Consider the following 23,462-nt stretch of genomic DNA (forward strand, 5'->3'; position numbering starts at 1 on the left):
CTTGTTATGGATACGAGACTATAAAGATTGGTATACGACATCGGTGATGCCTAAGCCTTGTTATGGATACGAGACTATAAAGATTGGTATACGACATCGGTGATGCCTAAGCCTTGTTATGGATACGAGACTATAAAGATTGGTATACGACATCGGTGATGCCTAAGCCTTGTTATGGATACCTAGCCCTACTGGTCAGCCATATAGCAGCCAGCCAGTAGCCCTAACCCTATTGGTCAGCCATACAGCAGTCAGCCAGTAGCCCTAACCCTATTGGTCAGCCATACAGCAGCCAGCCAGTAGCCCTAACCCTATTGGTCAGCCATATAGCAGCCAGCCAGTAGCCCTAACCTTAGCCCCTAACCCATACCTTACTGATCAGCCAAACAGTCATAATGTGGAGGTAAGTGATTCTTCACACTATTGGCTGATTGCAAGAGGGCTGAGGGTTTGTTAATTACAGGAGGGGTTAGTGTTTGTTTGGCTAACTGCAGGAGGGTTTAGGGTTTGTTTGGCTAACTGCAGGAGGGTTTAGGGTTTGTTTGGCTAATCGCAGGAGGATTTAGGGTTTGTTTGGCTAATCGCAGGAGATGGTTTAAGGGACATCTGTGTCCAATATGGAGAAACTCCCTGAACCCACAGCCTTAGTGGTCAGATTCCAGGACAACAAATCTTCCAGGAAAACAAGGTACTGAATGCTGTTTTAGCTAGAAGGTAACTAGTGCATTTTCATAGTAGACATTTGGCCCATTTCAATCTCAAAGCAATAGCTTGGTAATTACTACATAACTAGGAACTTGATTCCTGTATTCTCTGTGCTGTGCAGTACCACGATATCCTATCCTGGTAACATCCCCACATGTCAACAGACAGTACTACCCCAGGCCATCCTACCTGTCAACAGACAGGACTACCCCAGGCCATCCTACATGTCTATAGACAGGACTACCCCAGTACTACCCGGGTCATCCTACCGGTCTATAGACAGTACTACCCCAGGCCCTCCTACCTGTCTATAGACAGTACTACCCCAGGCCATCCTACCTGTCTATAGACAGTACTACCCCAGGTCATCCTACCTGTCTATAGACAGTACTACCCCAGGCCATCCTACCTGTCTATAGACAGTACTACCCCAGGCCATCCTACCTGTCTATAGACAGTACTACCCCAATACTACCCGGGTCATCCTACCTGTCAATAGACAGTACTACCCCAGGCCATCCTACCGGTCTATAGACAGTACTACCCCAGGCCATCCTACCGGTCTATAGACAGTACTACCCCAGGCCATCCTACTGGTCTATAGACAGGACTACCCCAGGCCATCCTACCGGTCTATAGACAGTACTACCCCAATACTACCCCAGGCCATCCTACCTGTCTATAGACAGTACTACCCCAATACTACCCCAGGCCATCCTACCGGTCTATAGACAGTACTACCCCAGGCCATCCTACCGGTCTATAGACAGTACTACCCCAGTACTACCCCAGGCCATCCTACCGGTCTATAGACAGGACTACCCCAGTACTACCCGGGTCATCCTACCTGTCTATAGACAGGACTACCCCAGTACTACCCGGGTCATCCTACCGGTCTATAGACAGTACTACCCCAGTACTACCCCAGGCCATCCTACCTGTCTATAGACAGTACTACCCCAGTACTACCCGGGTCATCCTACCGGTCTATAGACAGTACTACCCCAGTACTACCCCAGGCCATCCTACCTGTCTATAGACAGTACTACCCCAGGCCATCCTACCGGTCTATAGACAGGACTACCCCAGGCCATCCTACCGGTCTATAGACAGTACTACCCCAGGCCATCCTACCTGTCTATAGACAGTACTACCCCAGTACTACCCGGGTCATCCTACCGGTCTATAGACAGTACTACCCCAGTACTACCCCAGGCCATCCTACCTGTCTATAGACAGTACTACCCCAATACTACCCCAGGCCATCCTACCTGTCTATAGACAGGACTACCCCAGTACTACCCCAGGCCATTGTACCTGTCTATAGACAGTACTACCCCAATACTACCCCAGGCCATCCTACCTGTCTATAGACAGTACTACCCCAGTACTACCCCAGGCCATCCTACCTGTCTATAGACAGTACTACCCCAGTACTACCCGGGTCATCCTACCGGTCTATAGACAGGACTACCCCAGTACTACCCCAGGCCATCCTACCTGTCTATAGACAGTACTACCCCAGTACTACCCGGGTCATCCTACCGGTCTATAGACAGTACTACCCCAGGCCATCCTACCTGTCTATAGACAGTACCACCAGGTCAACCTACCTGTCTACAGACAGTACCACCAGGTCAACCTACCTGTCTACAGACAGTACCTCCAGGTCAACCTACCTGTCTACAGACAGTACCCCCAGGTCAACCTACCTGTCTACAGACAGTACCACCAGGTCAACCTACCTGTCTAGAGACAGTACCCCAGGTCAACCTACCTGTCTAGAGACAGTACCCCCAGGTCAACCTACCTGTCTAGAGACAGTACCACCAGGTCAACCTACCTATCTAGAGACAGTACCCCCAGGTCAACCTACCTGTCTACAGACAGTACCCCCAGGTCAACCTACCTGTCTACAGACAGTACCCCCAGGTCAACCTACCTGTCTACAGACAGTACCCCCAGGTCAACCTACCTGTCTAGAGACAGTACCACCAGGTCAACCTACCTGTCTACAGACAGTACCCCCAGGTCAACCTACCTGTCTACAGACAGTACCCCCAGGTCAACCTACCTGTCTACAGACAGTACCCCCAGGTCAACCTACCTGTCTACAGACAGTACCACCAGGTCAACCTACCTGTCTAGAGACAGTACCCCCAGGTCAACCTACCTGTCTACAGACAGTACCACCAGGTCAACCTACCTGTCTAGAGACAGTACCCCCAGGTCAACCTACCTGTCTAGAGACAGCACCACCAGGTCAACCTACCTGTCTAGAGACAGCACCACCAGGTCAACCTACCTGTCTACAGACAGTACCCCCAGGTCAACCTACCTGTCTACAGACAGTACCCCCAGGTCAACCTACCTGTCTACAGACAGTACCCCCAGGTCAACCTACCTGTCTAGAGACAGTACCACCAGGTCAACCTACCTGTCTACAGACAGTACCCCCAGGTCAACCTACCTGTCTACAGACAGTACCCCCAGGTCAACCTACCTGTCTACAGACAGTACCCCCAGGTCAACCTACCTGTCTACAGACAGTACCACCAGGTCAACCTACCTGTCTAGAGACAGTACCCCCAGGTCAACCTACCTGTCTACAGACAGTACCACCAGGTCAACCTACCTGTCTAGAGACAGTACCCCCAGGTCAACCTACCTGTCTAGAGACAGCACCACCAGGTCAACCTACCTGTCTAGAGACAGCACCACCAGGTCAACCTACCTGTCTACAGACAGTACCCCCAGGTCAACCTACCTGTCTACAGACAGTACCCCCAGGTCAACCTACCTGTCTACAGACAGTACCCCCAGGTCAACCTACCTGTCTACAGACAGCACCACCAGGTCAACCTACCTGTCTAGAGACAGTACCCCCAGGTCAACCTACCTGTCTAGAGACAGTACCACCAGGTCAACCTACCTATCTAGAGACAGTACCCCCAGGTCAACCTACCTGTCTACAGACAGTACCCCCAGGTCAACCTACCTGTCTACAGACAGTACCTCCAGGTCAACCTACCTGTCTACAGACAGTACCCCCAGGTCAACCTACCTGTCTACAGACAGCACCACCAGGTCAACCTACCTGTCTAGAGACAGTACCCCCAGGTCAACCTACCTGTCTAGAGACAGTACCACCAGGTCAACCTACCTATCTAGAGACAGTACCCCCAGGTCAACCTACCTGTCTACAGACAGTACCCCCAGGTCAACCTACCTGTCTACAGACAGTACCCCCAGGTCAACCTACCTGTCTACAGACAGTACCCCCAGGTCAACCTACCTGTCTAGAGACAGTACCACCAGGTCAACCTACCTGTCTACAGACAGTACCCCCAGGTCAACCTACCTGTCTACAGACAGTACCCCCAGGTCAACCTACCTGTCTACAGACAGTACCCCCAGGTCAACCTACCTGTCTACAGACAGTACCACCAGGTCAACCTACCTGTCTAGAGACAGTACCCCCAGGTCAACCTACCTGTCTACAGACAGTACCACCAGGTCAACCTACCTGTCTAGAGACAGTACCCCCAGGTCAACCTACCTGTCTAGAGACAGCACCACCAGGTCAACCTACCTGTCTAGAGACAGCACCACCAGGTCAACCTACCTGTCTACAGACAGTACCCCCAGGTCAACCTACCTGTCTACAGACAGTACCCCCAGGTCAACCTACCTGTCTACAGACAGTACCCCCAGGTCAACCTACCTGTCTAGAGACAGTACCACCAGGTCAACCTACCTGTCTACAGACAGTACCCCCAGGTCAACCTACCTGTCTACAGACAGTACCCCCAGGTCAACCTACCTGTCTACAGACAGTACCCCCAGGTCAACCTACCTGTCTACAGACAGTACCACCAGGTCAACCTACCTGTCTAGAGACAGTACCCCCAGGTCAACCTACCTGTCTACAGACAGTACCACCAGGTCAACCTACCTGTCTAGAGACAGTACCCCCAGGTCAACCTACCTGTCTAGAGACAGCACCACCAGGTCAACCTACCTGTCTAGAGACAGCACCACCAGGTCAACCTACCTGTCTACAGACAGTACCCCCAGGTCAACCTACCTGTCTACAGACAGTACCCCCAGGTCAACCTACCTGTCTACAGACAGTACCCCCAGGTCAACCTACCTGTCTACAGACAGCACCACCAGGTCAACCTACCTGTCTACAGACAGTACCACCAGGTCTTCTTGGTCAGTCAGTGCCTCCATGGCCTCCTTCAGTAGTCTCACCTTCTGTCCTCCTCCGATGGAACGCCCCACGTCCCCACCCCTCCACTCCTCCCCCATGCCCAGCACCTGTAAGAGGGTCACATCAGGTCAGGGGTCAATGTGGTAGATCTCAAATAGAGAGACAATGTCTAGTCAATGTGGTAGATCTCAAATAGAGAGACAGACGGTGCTTGGTCGTTACCTTGATAGTGTAGTTGAAGTAGTTGGCTGACTGCATGAATCGGAGATAACCATCTGTTTCCTCTGTGGCAACAGTTAGGACCAACAACTTCTCTGTAAAGAAAAGGAAAATAAACATTGAACCAGATCAATAGATGTGTAATCATAATCATACCGACAGACATTCATCACTTTTAGTGTTTCGATGTCTGGACATGTCAATGGTTTACCCAATTGCAGGGCAGGCCTTCGTTCTTACCATAGTGAAATGTTTGGATAAGAAAAAAAAAGAAACAATTTTATTGCCCCGACTTCTGGCCTCCATTTAAAGAAACAGCTCCATGAAAATATACATGTTGTTTTATCCCTATAAAGTAGTGGGTATCCCGTTCCTCCCAGCATGATCCTAACCAAACCACAGACCTGTGTCAACACATTGATGACTGCCTGGTTCAGCTATAGGATGTCTTCATGTCAACACATGCTATAGGATGTCTTCATGTCAACACATGTCAACACATTGATGACTGCCTGGTTCAGCTATAGGATGTCTTCATGTCAACACATTGATGACTGCCTGGTTCAGCTATAGGATGTCTTCATGTCAACACATTGATGACTGCCTGGTTCAGCTATAGGATGTCTTCATGTCAACACATTGATGACTGCCTGGTTCAGCTATAGGATGTCTTCATGTCAACACATTGATGACTGCCTGGTTCAGCTATAGGATGTCTTCATGTACGGACAGATCAGATAAATCTAACATGGTTCATTTGCATATGAAAGCATATTTCTAGACAGTAGAATTACAAATGTTAAGATAAACAGTCATGTTTCATTCTTGGTTTGAACTTAAGGGAAGGAACCCAAGTTCTCAGAGCTCCATGTCCTCAGAGCTCCATGTCCTCAGAGCTCCATGTCCTCAGAGCTCCATGTCCTCAGACCTCCATGTCCTCAGAGCTCCATGTGCTCAGAGCTCCATGTGCTCAGACCTCCATGTTCATGTTCTCAGACCTCCATGTTCATGTTCTCAGACCTCCATGTTCATGTTCTCAGACCTCCATGCTCTCAGACCTCCATGTTCTCAGACCTCCATGTTCTCAGACCTCCATGTTCTCAGACCTCCATGTTCTCAGACCTCCATGTCCTCAGTCCTCCATGTCCTCAGACCTCCATGTCCTCACACCTCCATGTCCTCAGACCTCCATGTTCTCAGACCTCCAAGTTCAAGTTCTCAGACCTCCATGTTCTCAGACCAGGAACAGGCAGAGGCAGGGATGAAACCAGGACCATGCAGAGGGAAGGAGGGATGAAACCAGGCCAAAGAAGAGGGAGGCTCAGACCGCTATTACATACATTTCCCTCCTGAGGCCATACAGAAATCAGCGTTACATCCTCATATGCAAACAGATCTGAAACTGGGGAAGGGAGGGAGGTACGGTGGGAGAGAGAGAGAGAGGGGGACATACAGAGGGGAGAGAGTGGGCGAGAGAGAGAGAGAGAGAGAGAGAGAGAGAGAGAGAGAGACATACAGAGGGGAGAGAGTGGGTGAGAGAGAGAGAGAGAGAGGTACAGGAAGTTTAGCCGGTTAACAGCTCTGATCGTCAATCATCAATGGGGTTTGCGGAAACAGTCCCAAAGAAATGTTACGAAAACATTCCCTGAGTGGATGGAGCAATGTTCATAATCGCAAATACTGTATTAAAACCCCTGTGTTTCTAGGGGGAAGGAAGGAATCTTAGTGTCACGCCCTGACCTTAGTTATCTTTGTTTTCTTTATTATCTTGGTTAGGTCAGGGTGTGACATGGGGGATTTATGTGTTTTGTCTGGCCTAGGGGTTTTGTATGTTTATGGGGCTTTTTCCTTTCTAGGTAGTGTTGTATGTGTATGGTTGCCAAGATTGGTTCTCAATTACAGGCAGCTGTCTGTTGTTGTCTCTGATTGGGAACCATATTTAGGCAGCCATGTTCTGTGGGTATTTTGTGGGTGATTGTCTTCTGTCTTTGTGTCATTGCACCAGATAGGACTGTTTCGGTTTTCACATTTGTTGTTTTGGTATTTGGTAGTGTTCTCGTGTAAGTCTTTATTAATCATGTTGAACTCTAACCACGCTGCATTTTGGTCCTCCTCTCCTTCAGTGGAAGAAAGCCGTTACACTTAGTTAGCACATAGATGTCTTACACAACTTTCCAAAACAAAAACACACCAACTGGAACTCAGTGGAAAACATTTTGATTACAAAAAAATACACATCACTTTCTGAGTGTTTGTAAAACTACAGTAGGTCGAGTTCTGATTAGTAAAGCAACAAACGAACAACCGAGAAATAGTTCAAATCATAGGATGTTCATTAGGTCTAGTTTACGTGGAGGAAATAACATGCTCCTTGCCACATCCCCCCCAAAAATGAAGGAGAGCCGCACACTCTAGGAGCTCAGAAGCAAAAATATTTATGTCCAATGTTTCGACAGACAAGCTGTCTTCATCAGGGTGCGACGTCTTGCCAGCTAAAGTGTCCTCTCAATCTGTAACGTTTAATCAGCCTAATAACTGTCATGTTAGCCTAATAACTGTCATGTTAGCCTAATAACTGTCATGTTAGCTTAATAACTGTCACGTTAGCTTAATAACTGTCACGTTAGCTTAATAACTGTCACGTTAGCTTAATAACTGTCATGTTAGCCTAATAACTGTCACGTTAGCTTAATAACTGTCACGTTAGCTTAATAACTGTCACGTTAGCCTAATAACTGTCACGTTAGCTTAATAACTGTCACGTTAGCCTAATAACTGTCACGTTAGCTTAATAACTGTCATGTTAGCTTAATAACTGTCATGTTAGCCTAATAACTGTCACGTTAGCTTAATAACTGTCATGTTAGCTTAATAACTGTCATGTTAGCCTAATAACTGTCACGTTAGCCTAATAACTGTCACGTTAGCTTAATAACTGTCACGTTAGCTTAATAACTGTCATGTTAGCCTAATAACTGTCACGTTAGCTTAATAACTGTCACGTTAGCTTAATAACTGTCACGTTAGCCTAATAACTGTCACGTTAGCTTAATAACTGTCACGTTAGCCTAATAACTGTCATGTTAGCCTAATAACTGTCACGTTAGCTTAATAACTGTCACGTTAGCTTAATAACTGTCATGTTAGCCTAATAACTGTCATGTTAGCCTAATAACTGTCATGTTAGCTTAATAACTGTCACGTTAGCTTAATAACTGTCACGTTAGCTTAATAACTGTCACGTTAGCTTAATAACTGTCATGTTAGCCTAATAACTGTCACGTTAGCTTAATAACTGTCACGTTAGCTTAATAACTGTCACGTTAGCCTAATAACTGTCACGTTAGCTTAATAACTGTCACGTTAGCCTAATAACTGTCATGTTAGCCTAATAACTGTCACGTTAGCTTAATAACTGTCACGTTAGCTTAATAACTGTCATGTTAGCCTAATAACTGTCACGTTAGCCTAATAACTGTCATGTTAGCCTAATAACTGTCATGTTAGCCTAATAACTGTCATGTTAGCCTAATAACTGTCATGTTAGCTTAATAACTGGCATGTTAGCTTTGAAGGCTAATATGTGCAGAAAATACCAAACCAAATTGCAGCCAGTAACGCACACTGAAAGAGACCTTTCTGGTCTTATACCAAGACAAATGGATATAGAATGGAGATTCAGAAAATCCAAACTCACCCCCATATGCTCTGAAATATCAATGATAATCAAATCCCCTATCCCCCCTCCCACACCTCCATCACAGTGCAAAGTTAATTGATGTTAATTTCCCCCAACTGGTTACTCAGCAATTCCCTCACCCTGGTCTGGCCTGGTCTACCCAGGTCTGGCCTGGTCTACCTTGGTCTGGCCTGGTCTACGATGGTCTGGCCTGGTCTACCCTGGTCTGGCCTGGCCTACCTACAATTGTCTTCCCTGGTTTGGCCTGGTCTACCCTGGTTTGGCCTGGTCTACCCTGGTCTGGCCTGGTCTACCCTGGTCTGTTCTGGTTATGTCTGGCTGTCTAGTCTGTTGTCTGGCTGTCTAGTCTATCATCTTGCTGCCTGGTCTGCTTTCTGGCTGTCTAGTCTGCTGTCTGGCTGTCTAGTCTGCTGTCTGGCTGTCTAGTTTGTCTAGTCTGTTGTCTGGTTGACTAGTCTGTTGTCTGGCTGACTAGTCTGCTGTCTGGCTATCTAGTTTGCTGTCTGGCTGTCTAGTCTGTTGTCTGGTTGACTAGTCTGTTGTCTGGCTGACTAGTCTGTTGTCTGGCTCTCTAGTTTGTTTTCTGGCTGTCTAGTCTGTCTAGTTTGTTGTCTGGCTGTCTAGTCTGTTGTCTGGCTGTCTAGTCTGCTGTCTGGCTGTCTAGTCTGTTGTCTGGCTGTCTAGTCTGTTGTCTAGGATGTCTAGTCTGTTGTCTAGGATGTCTAGTCTATTCTCCGGCTGCCTAATCTGTCTAGTCTGTTGTCTGGCTGTCTAGTCTGTTGTCTGGCTGTCTACTCTGTTGTCTGGCTGTCTCTGTGTCTGGCTCCCTGCTCTGCTCATGTCTTGGCTAGAGAAATGAGGGAGGGAGAGGGGGATGGAGTGGTGGGGGAGTTAGAGTGAGAGGGGGATAGAGATGGAGTGGTGGGGGAGTTGGGGGAGAGGGGGAGTTGGAGGGAGAGGGATAGGGGGATAGAGTGGTGGGGGAGTTGGAGGGAGAAGGGGTGGAGTGGTGGGGGAGTTGGAGGGAGAGGGGGATGGAGTGGTTGTGGAGTTGGAGGGAGAGGGAGAGGGGGATGGAGTGGTGGGGGAGTTGGAGGGAGAGGGAGAGGGGGATAGAGTGGTGGGGGAGTTGGAGGGAGAGGGGGATGGAGTGGTGGGGGAGTTGGAGGGAGAGGGGGATAGAGTGGTGGAGGAGTTGGAGGGAGAGGGGGATAGAGTGGTGGGGGAGTTGGAGGGAGAGGGGGATGGAGTGGTGGGGGAGTTGGAGGGAGAGGGGGATGGAGTGGTGGGGGAGTTGGAGGGAGAGGGGGATAGAGTGGTGGGGGAGTTGGAGGGAGAGGGGGATGGAGTGGTGGGGGAGTTGGAGGGAGAGGGGGATGGAGTGGTGGGGGAGTTGGAGGGAGAGGGGGATAGAGTGGTGGAGGAGTTGGAGGGAGAGGGGGATGGAGTGGTGGAGGAGTTGGAGGGAGAGGGGGATGGAGTGGCTGGGGAGTTGGGGGGAGAGGGGGATGGAGAAAGAGGAGAGGGGGATGGAGTGGTTGGGGAGTTGGGGGGGAGAGGGGGGTGGAGAAAGAGGAGAGGGGGGGGAGAAAGAGGAGAGGGGGGTGGAGAAAGAGGAGGGGGGGTTGGGGGGAGAGGGGGGGGAGAAAGAGGAGAGGGGGAGTTGGGGGGAGAGGGGGGGGAGAAAGAGGAGAGGAGAAAGAGGAGAGGGAGTTGGGGGGAGAGGGGGGGGGAGAAAGAGGAGAGGGGGAGTTGGGGGGAGAGGGGGGGGGAGAAAGAGGAGAGGGGGAGTTGGGGGGAGAGGGGGGGGAGAAAGAGGAGAGGGGGAGTTGGGGGGAGAGGGGGGGGGAGAAAGAGGAGAGGGGGAGTTGGGGGGAGAGGGGGGGGGGGGAGAGGAGAGGGGAGTTGGGGGGAGAGGGGGGGGGAGAAAGAGGAGAGGGGGAGTTGGGGGGAGAGGGGGGGGAGAAAGAGGAGAGGGGGAGTTGGGGGGAGAAAGAGGAGAGGGGGGGAGAAAGAGGAGAGGGGGAGTTGGGGGGAGAGGGGGGGGAGAAAGAGGAGAGGGGGAGTTGGGGGGAGAGGGGGGAGAAAGAGGAGAGGGGAGTTGGGGGAGAGGGGGGGGGGAGAAAGAGGAGAGGGGGGAGAAAGAGGAGAGGGGGAGTTGGGGGAGAGGGGGGGGAGAAAGAGGAGAGGGGGGAGGAGAAAGAGGAGAGGGGGAGTTGGGGGGAGAGGGGGGGGAGAAAGAGGAGAGGGGGGGGAGAAAGAGGAGAGGGGGGGAGAAAGAGGAGAGGGGGGAGAAAGAGGAGAGGGGGAGTTGGGGGGAGAGGGGGGGGGGAAAGAGGAGAGGGGGAGTTGGGGGGAGAGGGGGGGAGAAAGAGGAGAGGGGGAGTTGGGGGGAGAGGGGGGGGGAGAAAGAGGAGAGGGGAGTTGGGGGGAGAGGGGGGGGAGAAAGAGGAGAGGGGGAGTGGAATTTATCTCACATATGGAAAAGCAATCAGCAATCAGTGTGACAGAACAGCTGCTTTGACTGTAACATGAGAGTTCCTACACGCTCAGTTTTTGTATCCCAGAGTAGAGTCCAGGTAACATAGTTTCTTATTCTCTATTGCCAACATGGTAGTACACTAGGACCTACTAGGACCAATCAATCATATTGGGTGGGTTTTATCTACGCTGGTTTGTCTTGTTGTACACCTGGGGGGAGAAAACATGAGAATCACATTCCATCAGTAGCATGTCTGTCTGTAAAGACCCCTGTCTGTCTGTAAAGACCCCTGTCTGTCTGTAAAGACCCCTGCCTGTCTGTAAAGACCCCTGTCTGTCTGTAAAGACCTTGCCTGTCTGTACAGACCCCTGTCTGTCTCTAAAGACCCCTGCCTGTCTGTAAAGACCCCTGCCTGTCTGTAAAGACCCCTGTCTGTCTGTAAAGACCCTTGTCTGTCTGTAAAGACCCCGGTCTGTCTATAAAGACCCCTGCCTGACCCCTGCCTGTCTGTAAAGACCCCTGTCTGTCTGTAAAGACCCCTGTCTGTCTGTAAAGACACCTGCCTGTCTGTAAAGACCCCTGTCTGTCTGTAAAGACCCCTGTCTGTCTGTAAAGACCCCTGCCTGTCTGTAAAGACCCCTGCCTGTCTGTAAAGACCCCTGTCTGTCTGTAAAGACCCCTGCCTGACCCCTGCCTGTCTGTAAAGACCCCTGTCTGTCTGTAAAGACTCCTGTCTGACCCCTGTCTGTCTGTAAAGACCCCTGCCTGACCCCTGCCTGTCTGTAAAGACCCATGTCTGTCTGTAAAGACCCCTGTCTGACCCCTGTCTGTCTGTAAAGACCCCTGTCTGACCCCTGCCTGTCTGTAAAGACCCCTGTCTGTCTGTAAAGACCCCTGTCTGTCTGTATAGACCCCTGCCTGTCTGTATAGACCCCTGCCTGTCTGTAAAGACCCCTGTCTGTCTGTGAAGACCCCTGTCTGTCTGTGAAGACCCCGGTCTGTCTATAAAGACCCCTGTCTGACCCCTGTCTGTCTGTAAAGACCCCTGCCTGTCTGTAAAGACCCATGTCTGTCTGTAAATACCCCTGTCTGACCCCTGTCTGTCTGTAAAGACCCCTGTCTGACCCCTGTCTGTCTGTAAAGACCCCTGTCTGTCTGTATAGACCCCTGCCTGTCTGTATAGACCCCTGCCTGTCTGTAAAGACCCCTGCCTGTCTGTAAAGACCCCTGTCTGTAAAGACCCCTGTCTGTTATTCACACTACTACACACATTGTTGAGAGAGAGAGAAGGCAGGGGGAGAGAAGGCAGGGGGAGAGATGGAGAGAGAAAGTGAGATGAGGGAGTTTTTTGTCCTCATCCCTCTCTTGTCTTCATTCCTCCCTCATTTTCTTATGAGCCCTGGGTGGGAGTGGAGAACACCACTGCTCTCTTCAAAGGTCCACAGAGGCAAGACAGAGAAAGTGTCTGTTTTACTGTCTTGACTCCCTTCAAAGGTCCACAGAGGAAAGACAGAAAGAGTGTCTGTTGAACAGGGAAGATGACATCATCCTCCTTCCAGTAGAGGAAGGAATCCCTGGACAGGACCAGCCTGACATTCCACCCCGCTTACAAAATGGTCTGGTGTGTGTGTGTGTCAGGGAGATTCAGGGGTACTCCACCCTCCAAGCCAAAAAAAGTATTCTTCTGAAATGGAATGTTGTTGTTTTTATAAAGTGCACTACTTTTGACCAGGGCCCATCCCATAGTGCACTACTTTTGACCAGGGCCCATCCCATAGTGCACTACTTTTGACCAGGGCACATCCCATAGTGCACTACTTTTGACCAGGGCACATCCCATAGTGCACTACTTTTGACCAGGGCACATCCCATAGTGCACTACTTTTGACCAGGGCACATCCCATAGTGCACTACTTTTGACCAGGGCACATCCCATAGTGCACTACTTTTGACCAGGGCACATCCCATAGTGCACTACTTTTGACTAGGGCCCATCCCATAGGCCCATGGAGATCTGTACTAGTGGAAGAAAACATAGGACAACATCCCAGCCTCTAGCGGGAGGACAGCATCCCAGCCTCTAGCGGGAGGACAACATCCCAGCCTCTAGCGGGAGGACAACATCCCAGCCTCTAGCGGGAGGACAACATCCCAGCCTCTAGCGGGAGGACAACATCCCAGCCTCTAGCGGGAGGACAACATCCCAGTCTCTAACGGGAGGACAACATCCCAGGCTCTATTGGGAGGACAACATCCCAGCCTCTAGTGGGAGGACAACATCCCAGCCTCTAGTGGGAGGACAACATCCCAGCCTCTAGTGGGAGGACAACATCCCAGCCTCTATTGGGGGGGACAACACCACAGCCTCTAGCGGGAGGACAACATCCCAGCCTCTAGCGGGAGGACAACATCCCAGGCTCTAACGGGAGGACAACATCCCATTCTCTATTGGGAGGACAACATCCCAGCCTCTAGTGGGAGGACAACATCCCAGCCTCTAGTGGGGGGACAACACCCCAGCCTCTAGTGGGAGGACAGCATCCCAGCCTCTAGTGGGAGGACAGCATCCCAGCCTCAGCATCCCAGCCTCTAGTGGGAGGACAACATCCCAGCGGTCACCTAGAAGGCTCACTTGTGAATGTAGTAATTGAGGAAGCTGAAAAAACTACATCTCCCAGACAATCCTGATCCGGTTTTACACATCAATCACTGAGTCCATCCTCACCACATCCATCAACTTCTGGTTTGAGTCTGCATCTGCCCACTGTATGTATACCCTACAACTACTGTATATAAACTGTGTACCTCCAGTATATCAACCCTATACCCACTGTAAATCAACTGTAAACCCACTCTATATCAACCGTACACCACCTGTGCATCAATTCATTGTCTATGCTCACTCTACCTAGTTGTATATAATGTATGTAAGTGTTGTTTAAACTCTGTGGTCTGTATTATGTCGATAAGAGTTGTCTACCACTAACAGCACCATATCACCAGGTATCATGCTGAGTATGTTGTCTATCACTAGCAGCACCATATCACCAGGTATCATGCTGAGTATGTTGTCTATCACTAACAGCACCATATCACCAGGTATCAATCTGAGTATGTTGTCTAGCAGCGCCATATCACCAAGTAACATTCTGAGGATGTTGTCTATCAGCAACATATCACCAGGTAACATTCTGAGTATGTTGTCTATCACTAGCAGCACCATATCACCAGGTATCAATCTGAGTATGTTGTCTAGCAGCACCATATCACCAGGTATCAATCTGAGTATGTTGTCTACCACTAACAGCACCATATCACCAGGTATCATGCTGAGTATGTTGTCTATCACTAGCAGCACCATATCACCAGGTATCAATCTGAGTATGTTGTCTAGCAGCACCATATCACCAAGTAACATTCTGAGGATGTTGTCTATCAGCACCATATCACCAGGTAACATTCTGAGTATGTTGTCTATCACTAACAGCACCATATCACCAGGTAACACTGAGTATGTTGTCTATCACTAACAGCACCATATCACCAGGTAACATTCTGAGTATGTTGTCTATTAGCACCATATCACCAGGTATCATTCTGAGTATGTTGTCTAGCAGCACCATATCACCAGGTAAAAATCTGAGTATGTTGTCTATCACTAGCAGCACCATACCACCAGGTAACATTCTGAGTATGTTGTCTATTAGCACCATATCACCAGGTATCATTCTGAGTATGTTGTCTAGCAGCACCATATCACCAGGTAACATTCTGAGTATGTTGTCTATTAGCACCATATCACCAGGTAACATTCTGAGTATGTTGTCTAACAGCACCATATCACCAGTTAACATTCTGAGTATGTTGTCTATTAGCACCATATCACCAGGTAACATTCTGAGTATGTTGTCTAACAGCACCATATCACCAGTTAACATTCTGAGTATGTTGTCTAGCAGCACCATATTTCTCTCTGGTAACATTCTGAGTATGTTGTCTAGCAGCACCATATCACCAGGTAACATTCTGAGTATGTTGTCTATCACTATCAGCACCATATCACCAGGTAAAAATCTGAGTATGTTGTCTATCACTAGCAGCACCATACCACCAGGTAACATTCTGAGTATGTTGTCTATTAGCACCATATCACCAGGTATCATTCTGAGTATGTTGTCTAGCAGCACCATATCACCAGGTATCATTCTGAGTATGTTGTCTAGCAGCACCATATGACCAGGTAACATTCTGAGTATGTTGTCTAGCAGCACCATATCACCAGGTTACATTCTGAGTATGTTGTCTAGCAGCACCATATTTCTCTCAGGTAACATTCTGAGTATGTTGTCTAGCAGCACCATATCACCAGGTAACATTCTGAGTATGTTGTCTATCACTAGCAGCACCATACCACCAGGTAACATTCTGAGTATGTTGTCTAGCAGCACCATATCACTAGCTAACATTCTGAGTATGTTGTATTTCACTAACACCTCATATCACCAGGTAACAATCTGAGTATGTTGTCTATCACTAGCAGCACCATATCACCAGGTAACATTCTGAGTATGTTGTCTATCACTAGCAGCACCATATCACCAGGTAACATTCTGAGTATGTTGTCTATCACTAACAGCACCATATCACCAGGTAACAATCTGAGTATGTTGTCTATCACTAACAGCACCATGTAACCAGGTAACAATCTGAGTATGTTGTCTATCACTAGCAGCACCATATCACCAGGTAACATTCTGAGTATGTTGTCTATCACTAACAGCACCATATCACCAGGTAACATTCTGAGTATGTTGTGTAGCAGCATCATATCACCAGGTAACATTCTGAGTATGTTGTCTATCACTAGCAGCACCATATCACCAGGTAACATTCTGAGTATGTTGTCTATCACTAACAGCACCATATCACCAGGTAACATTCTGAGTATGTTGTCTATCACTAACAGCACCATATCACCAGGTAACATTCTGAGTATGTTGTCTAGCAGCACCATATCACCAGGTAACATTCTGATTCTGAATAGGGTGCCATTTCAGACACTTCAGCACAATACTAAAACACTGTGACCTGGGGTTGACATTTCCCCACTCTCTCACCTTGCCATAAACCAGTCAGCCACAGAGTGCATCCTAACAAGCACACATTATACAACAGACTAACCACCTCTATTACCCCTGGGCCTAGACAGACTAACCACCTCTACTACTATTACCCCTGGGCCCAGACACACTAACCACCTCTACTACTATTACCCCTGGGCCCAGACACACTAACCACCTCTACTACTATTACCCCTGGGCCTAGACACACTAACCACCTTTATTACCTCTGGGCCCAGACAGACTTACCACCTCTATTACCCATGGGCCCAGACAGACTTACCACCTCTATTACCCCTGGGCCCAGACAGACTAACCACCTCTATTACCCCTGGGCCCAGACAACCACCTCTATTACCCCTGGGCCCAGACAGACGTACCACCTCTATTACCCCTGAGCCTAGACAGACTAACCACCTCTATTACCCCTGGGCCCAGACAGACTAACCACCTCTATTACCCCTGGGCCCAGACAGACTTATCACCTCTATTACCCCTGGGCCCAGACAGACTAACCACCTCTATTCCCCTGGGCCCAGACAGACTAACCACCTCTATTACCCCTGGGCCCAGACAGACTAACCACCTCTATTACCCCTGGGCCCAGACAGACTTATCACCTCTATTACCCCTGGGCCCAGACAGACTAACCACCTCTATTACCCCTGGGCCCAGACAGACTTATCACCTCTATTACCCCTGGGCACAGACAGACTAACCACCTCTATTACCCCTGGGCCTAGACAGACTTACCACCTCTATTACCCCTGAGCCTAGACAGACTTACCACCTCTATTACCCCTGGGCCCAGACAGACTAACCACCTCTATTACCCCTGGGCCCAGACAGACTTACCACCTCTATTACCCCTGAGCCTAGACAGACTTACCACCTCTATTACCCCTGGGCCCAGACAGACTAACCACCTCTATTACCCCTGGGCCCAGACAGACTAACCACCTCTATTACCCCTGAGCCTAGACAGACTTACCACCTCTATTACCCCTGAGCCTAGACAGACTTACCACCTATATTACCGAGACACGTTTACTTCTTACATCACTGGGGTGTGATTCACAGGATTTTCTTGCCTCAACTGTGTCTCGGATCAACACTTGCCAGGTTTCCCAGCCCTGCAAGCAAACAACACTTCAGCCAGCCAGTCAGTCAACCAACCAGTCAGCCAGTCAACCAACCAGTCAGCCAGCCAGTCAGTCAACCAACCAGTCAGCCAGCCGACCAGACAGATAGCCAGCCAGCCAGCCAGTCAGTCAACCAGTCAGCCAGCCAGCCAGCCAATCAGCCAGTCAGCCAGCCAGCCAGCCAGCCGACCAGACAGCCAGCCAGCCGACCAGACAGCCAGCCAGCCAGCCAGCCAATCAAATCAAATCAAATCAAATTTATTTATATAGCCCTTCGTAGACAGCTGATATCTCAAAGTGCTGTACAGAAACCCAGCCTAAAACCCCAAACAGCAAGCAATGCAGGTGTAGAAGCACGGCCTCACACGCGTGGACCAGAACTAGAAACGCTTGCTAAGCGGCAGAACAACGTGTCCACAGACAACCGGGAGAAAAGAGGGGCGGACGGAGGGGGCAGATCATCAATGACTAGACAAGGGAACTCTGAGGCATGGGTCTGGGTTGGACAGGGCTGGCTGAAGGACAGGTTAGAATGTATTAGAGATGGAGGGAGGGAGAGAGACAGAGGGAGGGAGAGAGACAGGGGTGGCTGAAGGACAGGTTATAATGTATTAGAGTCAGTCTACAGGTTATAATGTATTAGAGTCAGTCTACAGGTTATAATGTATTAGAGTCAGTCTACAGGTTATAATGTATTAGAGTCAGGTTATAATGTATTAGAGATGGAGGGAGGGAGAGAGACGGATAGAGAGAGACAGAGGGAGGGAGAGAGACGGATAGAGAGAGACAGAGGGAGGGAGAGAGACAGAGGGAGGGAGAGAGACAGAGGGAGGGAGAGAGACGGAGGGAGAGAGACAGAGGGAGGGAGAGAGACGGATAGAGAGAGACAGAGGGAGGGAGAGAGACGGATAGAGAGAGACAGAGGGAGGGAGAGAGACAGAGGGAGGGAGAGAGACAGAGGGAGGGAGAGAGACAGAGGGAGGGAGAGAGACAGAGGGAGAGAGACGGAGGGAAGGAGAGAAATGGAGGGAGGGAGAGAGACAGAGGGAGGGAGAGAGACGGAGAGAGGGAGAAAGACGGAGGGAGAGATGGAGAGAGAGAGACAGGGGGAGGGACGGAGAGGGAGGGAGGAGAGAGACGGAGGGAGGGAGAGAGACAGAGGGAGGAGACAGAGGGAGGGAGAGAGACAGAGGGAGGGAGAGAGACAGAGGGAGGGAGAGAGACAGAGGGAGGAGAGAGACAGAGGGAGGGAGAGAGACAGAGGGAGGGAGAGAGGACAGAGGAGGAGAGAGACAGAGGGAGGGAGAGAGACAGAGGGAGGGAGAGAGACAGAGGGAGGGAGAGAGACGGAGGGAAGGAGAGAGAAATGGAGGGAGGGAGAGAGACAGAGGGAGGGAGGGAGAGAGACAGAGGGAGGGAGGGAGAGAGACAGAGGGAGGGAGGGAGGGAGGGAGGGAGGGAGGGAGGGAGGGAGGGAGGGAGGGGAGGGAGGGAGGGAGGGAGGGAGGGAGGGAGGGAGGGAGACGGAGGGAGGGAGAGAGACAGAGGGAGGAGAGAGACAGAGGGAGGGAGAGAGACAGAGGGAGGGAGAGAGACGGATGGAGGGAGACAGAGGGATGGAGAGAGACGGAGGGATGGAGAGAGACAGAGGGAGGGAGAGAGACAGAGGGAGGGAGAGAGACAGAGGGATGGAGAGAAACTGAGGGAGGGAGAGGGAAGGAGAGAAATGGAGGGAGAGAAATGGAGGAAAGGAGCGAGACGGAGGCAAGGAGAGAGACGGAGGCAAGGAGAGAGACGGAGGGAGGGAGAGAGACGGAGGGAGGGAAGGAGACGGAGGGAAGGAGAGAGACGGATGGAGGGAAAAAGATGGAGGCTTTTAAACATTAGCAATTTTGTAGGATGAGTGTCTAGTCTAGTCAGTCGGGAGCAAACAGAGGAGAATGCGTTTGACAGGTTGGTACGTATTAACAGCCTACAGGAAGAGAGGTATTCAGAATGACTGGACTCAGACTGACAGCCCTGCTCTGCTGTAAATCAGGGCCGGTTCAAGGCAAAAGTGACACACTTAGGGCCTTCGGCCTGCTAGGGGGCCCCCAGGAATACAAAAAACAAAACAATTGTCTATTTATCACATTTTAGGGGGAACTAATTCGGGGTCTAAACTTACTGTTGAGAGTAAGAATAGTAGAATAGACCAGGCGCAATTTCGAAATGTGGTTGTTCATCATCAGTTTTTCTCTTGTCTCTCCACCATTAAGGGGGGGCACTAAAATGTCTCTCCACCATTAAGGGGGGGGCACTAAAATGTCTCTCCACCATTAAGGGGGGGCACTAAAATGTCTCTCCACCATTAAGGGGGGGCACTAAAATGTCTCTCCACCATTAAGGGGGGGGGCACTAAAATGTCTCTCCACCATTAAGGGGGGAGGCACTAAAACGTCTCTCCACCATTAAGGGGGGGGGGGGGGGGGGCACTAAAATATTTTGTCATGAGGTGGGGGGGGGGCCCTAATCAAATCCCTTGTAGGGCCCCAAAAAAGGCTAGAGCCGGCCCTGCTTTAACTCTCCCTGTTTTCCTGTAGCACATTTTCTCCAGATCCATCTTGGTAAACTTTCACACTCTGATAATCCTACTAAAGACTTCTGTTTTGTCCGACTCCATCTCTGCCGTTAGTGTTGACCGGGTATTCTTGGCTAACTGACACAAACAGACTTCTGGAACTGCAGTAGGTTTGGTATCCACTAAGTCAACAGTCCCCCCCTACGATGGATCACCAAATGATGTAAAGTTGCTGTCTGGCCAAAATAAACTCAGCTGCTCCCAGAATGCTCAGAGGGTGTCTCAAATGGCACCCTACTCCTATTGTAGTGCGCTAAAAAGAAATACAAATTAAATGATTGTTTAGTTTTTTTACTTGATTTGTTATCATTTAAGGCCAGGCACCATCGGGGTATTTGCTCTGGATTGGAGGAATTGACAGCTACAGATGTTCAGGAGAAACAGGAAAACATTTCCTGACACCTCCAGTCAGATGCAAATCATCTTTCATTGTGGTTGAGCTTTCGATCAGCCTACTTTCATCAGAGCATATCTCCAATAAACAATAGTGGGATTACCAACAGTGAGATTACCTGGAGATATGCTCTGACGAAGGTCGACCGGACCGAAAACTCAATGGTACTCGGCCGCACCACATTGTTTAAAAAATACTGGGGAAAAGGGGCGCAAATTGGGATAAAGCCTCAGTCTACTCTCAGGCCTTCCATCTGGCAGGCTGAGATAGTGCAGGCGGTATACAGACTGATACACAGCTCTTAATGGAGCATAATCTGATGTACTCTGTACAGCTCTTCCTGTGGAGCATGACCCCACTAGGAGATATAATCTGATGAACTCTGTACAACTCTTCCTGTGGAGCATGACCCCACTAGGAGATATAATCTGATGAACTCTGTACAGCTCTTCCTGTGGAGCATGACCCCACTAGGAGATATAATCTGATGAACTCTGTACAGGTCTTCCTGTGGAGCATGACCCCACTAGGAGATATAATCTGATGAACTCTGTACAGGTCTTCCTGTGGAGCATGACCCCACTAGGAGATATAATCTGATGAACTCTGTACAGGTCTTCCTGTGGAGCATGACCCCACTAGGAGATATAATCTGATGAACTCTGTACAGGTCTTCCTGTGGAGCATGACCCCACTAGGAGATATAATCTGATGAACTCTGTACAGGTCTTCCTGTGGAGCATGACACCTGGAGATACAGCAAAAATATATATATATATATCAATTTCATGTGACCACAAGTTAATGTAACCACTAGTTAATGTAACCACTAGTTAATGTAGCCATGAGTTAATGTAACAATAAGTTAATGTAACAATAAGTTAATGTAACCACTAGTTAATGTAACCACTAGTTAATGTAACCATGAGTTAATGTAACCATGAGTTAATGTAACCACTAGTTAATGTAACCATGAGTTAATGTAACCACTAGTTAATGTAACAATAAGTTAATGTAACCATTAGTTAATGTAACCATGAGTTAATGTAACCACTAGTTAATGTAACCATGAGTTCATGTCACCACAAGTTAATGTAACCACTAGTTAATGTAACCACTAGTTAATGTAACCACTAGTTCATGTAACCACTAGTTCATGTCACCACAAGTTAATGTAACCACATGTTAATGTAACCACCAGTTAATGTAACCATGAGTTAATGTAACAATACATTAATGTAACCACTAGTTAATGTAACCACTAGTTAATGTAACCACTACTTCATGTAACCACAAGTTAATGTAACCACTAGTTCATGTAACCATGAATGAATGTAACCACGAGTTAATGTAACCACTAGTTAATGAGTTAATGTAACCAATAGTTAATGTAACAATAAGTTAATGTAACCACTAGTTAATGTAACCATGAGTTAATGTAACCACGAGTTAATGTAACCACGAGTTAATGTAACCATGAGTTAATGTAACCACTAGTTAATGTAACCACTAGTTAATGTAACCACTAGTTAATGTAACCACATGTTAATGTAACCATGAGTTAAGGTAACCATGAGTTAATGTAACCACGAGTTAATGTAACCACAAGTTAATGTAACCATGAGTTAATGTAACCACGAGTTAATGTAACCACTAGTTAATGTAACCACTAGTTAATGTAACCACTAGTTAATGTAACCATGAGTTAATTTAACCACTAGTTAATGTAACAATAAGTTAATGTAACAATAAGTTAATGTAACCACTAGTTAATGTAACCATGAGTTAATGTAACCACTAGTTAATGTAACCACATGTTAATGTAACCACTAGTTAATGTAACCACTAGTTAATGTAACCACTAGTTAATTTAACCACTAGTTAATGTAACAATAAGTCAATGTAACCACTAGTTAATGTAACCACTAGTTAATTTAACCACTAGTTAATGTAACAATAAGTGAATGTAACCACTAGTTAATGTAACCATGAGTTAATGTAACCACTAGTTAATGTAACCACATGTTAATGTAACCACTAGTTCATGTAACCACTAGTTCATGTAACCACTAGTTCATGTAACCACTAGTTCATGTAACCACGTGCAGCTTTTGTTGCACAGCTGACATTTCTAGTAGCTGTGGGCCAGGAACTAGTACACACAGACATTTCTGTTCACATAACAATCATCCAGTTTGTTCGACCAGTCCCAAATGAAACCATATTTCCTTTTTAGTAAACTGCTTGGGACCAGAGCCCTATGGGAACTGCTTTAGGCTGACATTTGGGACACACCTTTAGTTAGACCAGTCAGTCAGCCAGTCATTCGGTCAGCCAGTCAGCCAGCCAGCCAGTCAGCCAGCCAGCAAGTCAGCCAGCCAGCCAGTCAGTCAGTCAGTCAGTCAGTCAGCCAGTAACCAGTCAGCCAGTCAGTGAGCCAGTCAACCAGTAGGTCAGTCAGCCAGCCAACCAGCCAGTCAGCCAGTCAGCCTACCACCAGCCAGTCAGTGAGCTAGTCAGCCAGTAGGTCAGTCAGTTAGCCATCAGTCAGTCAGCCTACCACCAGCCAGTCAGCCAGAGTCAGCCAGTCAGTCAGTCAGCCTACCACCAGCCAGTAAGTGAGCTAGTCAGCCAGTAGGTCAGTCAGCTAGCCAGTCAGTCAGCCTACCACCAGCCAGTCAGCCAGTCAGCCAATCAGCCTGCCAACCAGCCAGTCAGTCAGTCAGCCTGCCAATCAGCCAGTAGGTCAGTCAGCTAGCCAGTCAGTCAGTCAGCCTGCCAACCAGCCAGTCAGTCAGTCAGTCAGCCTGCCAACCAGCCAGCCAGTCAGTCAGTCAGTCAGTCAGTCAGCCTACCACCAGCCA

At 48.8% G+C, this 23,462-nt stretch overlaps 1 protein-coding gene across 2 annotated transcripts in view; it reads right to left on the reverse strand.

The window, feature by feature from the left end:
* Nucleotides 1-23,462, reverse strand: part of plod2 (procollagen-lysine, 2-oxoglutarate 5-dioxygenase 2) — a 145,278-nt gene that overhangs the window by 94,476 nt on the left and 27,340 nt on the right. For both annotated transcript variants that reach the window (XM_031836447.1, XM_031836446.1), the window contains exons 2-3: nt 5,144-5,235; nt 4,892-5,028 (exon numbers count right to left, since the gene is read on the reverse strand). In XM_031836447.1, the coding sequence (XP_031692307.1) occupies nt 4,892-5,028; nt 5,144-5,235 (229 nt within the window). The remainder of the gene's footprint in view (nt 1-4,891; nt 5,029-5,143; nt 5,236-23,462) is intronic.

This window comes from Oncorhynchus kisutch, linkage group LG11 (genome assembly GCF_002021735.2).
Source record: "Oncorhynchus kisutch isolate 150728-3 linkage group LG11, Okis_V2, whole genome shotgun sequence".
NCBI classification, from domain to species: Eukaryota; Metazoa; Chordata; class Actinopteri; order Salmoniformes; family Salmonidae; genus Oncorhynchus; species Oncorhynchus kisutch.